The sequence below is a fragment of the Helobdella robusta genome, assembly GCF_000326865.2.
Source record: "Helobdella robusta unplaced genomic scaffold HELROscaffold_18, whole genome shotgun sequence".
NCBI classification, from domain to species: Eukaryota; Metazoa; Annelida; class Clitellata; order Rhynchobdellida; family Glossiphoniidae; genus Helobdella; species Helobdella robusta.
In genome coordinates, this window is record NW_008703981.1 from 2,262,574 (window position 1) to 2,265,073 (window position 2,500).

At 30.3% G+C, this 2,500-nt stretch overlaps 1 protein-coding gene across 1 annotated transcript in view; it reads left to right on the forward strand.

Annotated features, from left to right (window-relative positions):
* The first annotated feature begins 2,086 nt into the window (after nucleotides 1-2,086).
* Nucleotides 2,087-2,500, forward strand: part of HELRODRAFT_191122 (hypothetical protein) — a 1,507-nt gene continuing 1,093 nt past the window's right edge. The window contains exons 1-2 of the mRNA XM_009016416.1: nucleotides 2,087-2,129; nucleotides 2,310-2,500. The exon at nucleotides 2,310-2,500 is cut by the window's right edge and continues 1,093 nt beyond it. Of these exons, the coding sequence (XP_009014664.1) occupies nucleotides 2,351-2,500 (150 nt within the window). The 5' untranslated portion in view covers nucleotides 2,087-2,129; nucleotides 2,310-2,350. The remainder of the gene's footprint in view (nucleotides 2,130-2,309) is intronic.

The window sequence follows — 2,500 nt, forward strand, 5'->3', positions numbered from 1 at the left end:
TTCAAGTTTTTAAAAACTTAAAAATAGATGTATGTACAAACCGAAATAATTAATTAACAAACTAATTAAACCAGATAATTAACTAATTAATATTTTAGCTTGTATTATAGCGAAATTGAACTTTATTAGTTAGTTTATTTCGTGGATAGAATGTTTTTAAATAAATAGCCCGAGAGGTTCGATTTGAATTTTATAAACAAACAAACAATGTTAATAGTACGTTATTTTGTCATGGAGTTCTAGTGACGTAATATTTTATTTTTTTGTTTGTCTCAATAATTTTTTTTTTAATTTCTCCGACCATTTTTTAAAAAATGATATTTAAACCATCGAAGTCGAGTTTTTCTAACCCGTAAATGTCCAGAAATTAGAATTTGTGTCACACACACACATGCATACACACACACACATATATATATATATACACACATACAAACATACATATATTAAACATATATATATATATATATATATATATATATATATATATATATATATATACACATACACACACATATTAAAAAAATCAAGTACATAAGAATTGATATATAGTATTAGAGATTTGAACGTTAAAATTTAAGAAAATTATCTTATAAAGAAAATTTGGTGGACAGCCAAATCATGATAGTCAAAAAACTGTTGACAAATGTCAAAATGAATGAATGAATGAATGAATGAATGAATGAATGAATGAATGAATGAACGAATGATTGATTGATCGATCGATCGATTGATTGATTGACTGATTAATTACCAGAAATTTAAAATTCTAGAAGAAAGTGTTAAACGTACAAAATAAAAATCAGGGCTTATTGAAAATAATGTGAAATTCATATTAGCCTGTGGTGATAAAGATGATGAAAATGATGAGGAGGAGGAAGAAGAAGATGATGATGAGGATGAAGATGATGAGAAGGATGATTAAACCACTTGATCGTTTTGTTTTTTCTCGAAAACGTGGGTTGAGAAACCTGAAGAATTCAAAGAAATCTTCTCACTCACGCCATTGTTATGTGATGTTGATGACGACAATGACGATGATGATAATGGAAATGAGTATGATGATGATGAGTATGATGATGATGATGATGATGATGATGATGATGATGATGATGATGATGATGATGATGATGATGATGATGATGAAAAGGCTGCTGCTGCTGCTGCTGATGGTGATGATGATGAAGAAGAAGAAGAGGATGATGAGGATGATAATAATGATAAAAATCTTTCCATACTAGTGATTGTATCAAGAAATTTTAAACATTCCTAAACAGAAGAACATGAGGTAATAAGATAATATCATTAAAACTGAAACAAACGATCGATTTACGTTGTAGATGTTGATTAATAAATATAAAATACGTACCTAGCTCACCTTTTTGTACACACACATACATACATATAAATGTATATGTAAGTATGTGTGCGTGTGTGTGTCTCTTATGTGTGTGTATATGTGTGTGTGACTGTTGTATGTGTGCGTGCGTGTGTGTCTGTGCGCGCGTGCACTTTAAATTTCTTGGTAATGGTATTTATTTTGATTTACGAGATGAAAATACCATTAGAGGCATGTTTCTCTTTATGAGCATTATCATTATTATTATTTTTTATTATTATTATCATTGTTTATTTTGCTCTGTTTATTATTGCGGTTCTAATAATCATCTTATCCATCATTGGCATCTCAAATAGGGAATACGTACAAACGCTGCTGCTTAAATTTTGCTAGAATGATAGAAGTGTGTATGTGTGTTTGTTTGCTTGTGTATGTGTGTGTGTGTGTGTCTGTGTGTGTGTGTGTGTGTGTGTGTGTGTGTGTGTGTGTGCGTTTCTTTCATTTCGTTCGCTGTACGTACGGATATAGTTATACTTCTGTACGCACCTATTTGTGAGTATATATATAAGTGTTTTTCCTTATTTTAAGATAATCCAAAAAAGATGAGATACGGATAGAAGTCAGTGAGAGTAAGAGAAAAAGAGAGAGAATGGAGAATTTCGAGGGGGTACATTGATCTTTGAGGAATTTTCCTGGCAGTATAAATTTGCGTGCAAGTTGTTTGTTAAAATTAAAAAAAAATTTATAAAATAAGTACTGGAACGGGAATTTTAACATTTTCAATTTTTATGTTCGTAATAGGTTATATTTTTTCATAAATAATTATTGAATTATTAAACATATTTTTAATTAAATTACATTATACCACACATATAATATTTTCAGGCGATTGTATTTATAAGCATTTAAAAAAAGATATTTTTATTTCATTAGATTGTTTCTACATTTATATGCGATGTTTATTTTATAAGTTTTATTAAAATAGAAACAAAAGCGGAGAAAGAAAGCAAGATGGCTGACCAGCAAATGCAGCAGAGATCTTCGTCGGAGTTGCTGACCTCCGAAAAGGAGCAGCTGGAACGGGAGCAGAGCAAACAGCAGATCAACGAAGAGCAGTTCAATCGGAAGGAACAACAAATCACCCAGCAGCTGATCACGACT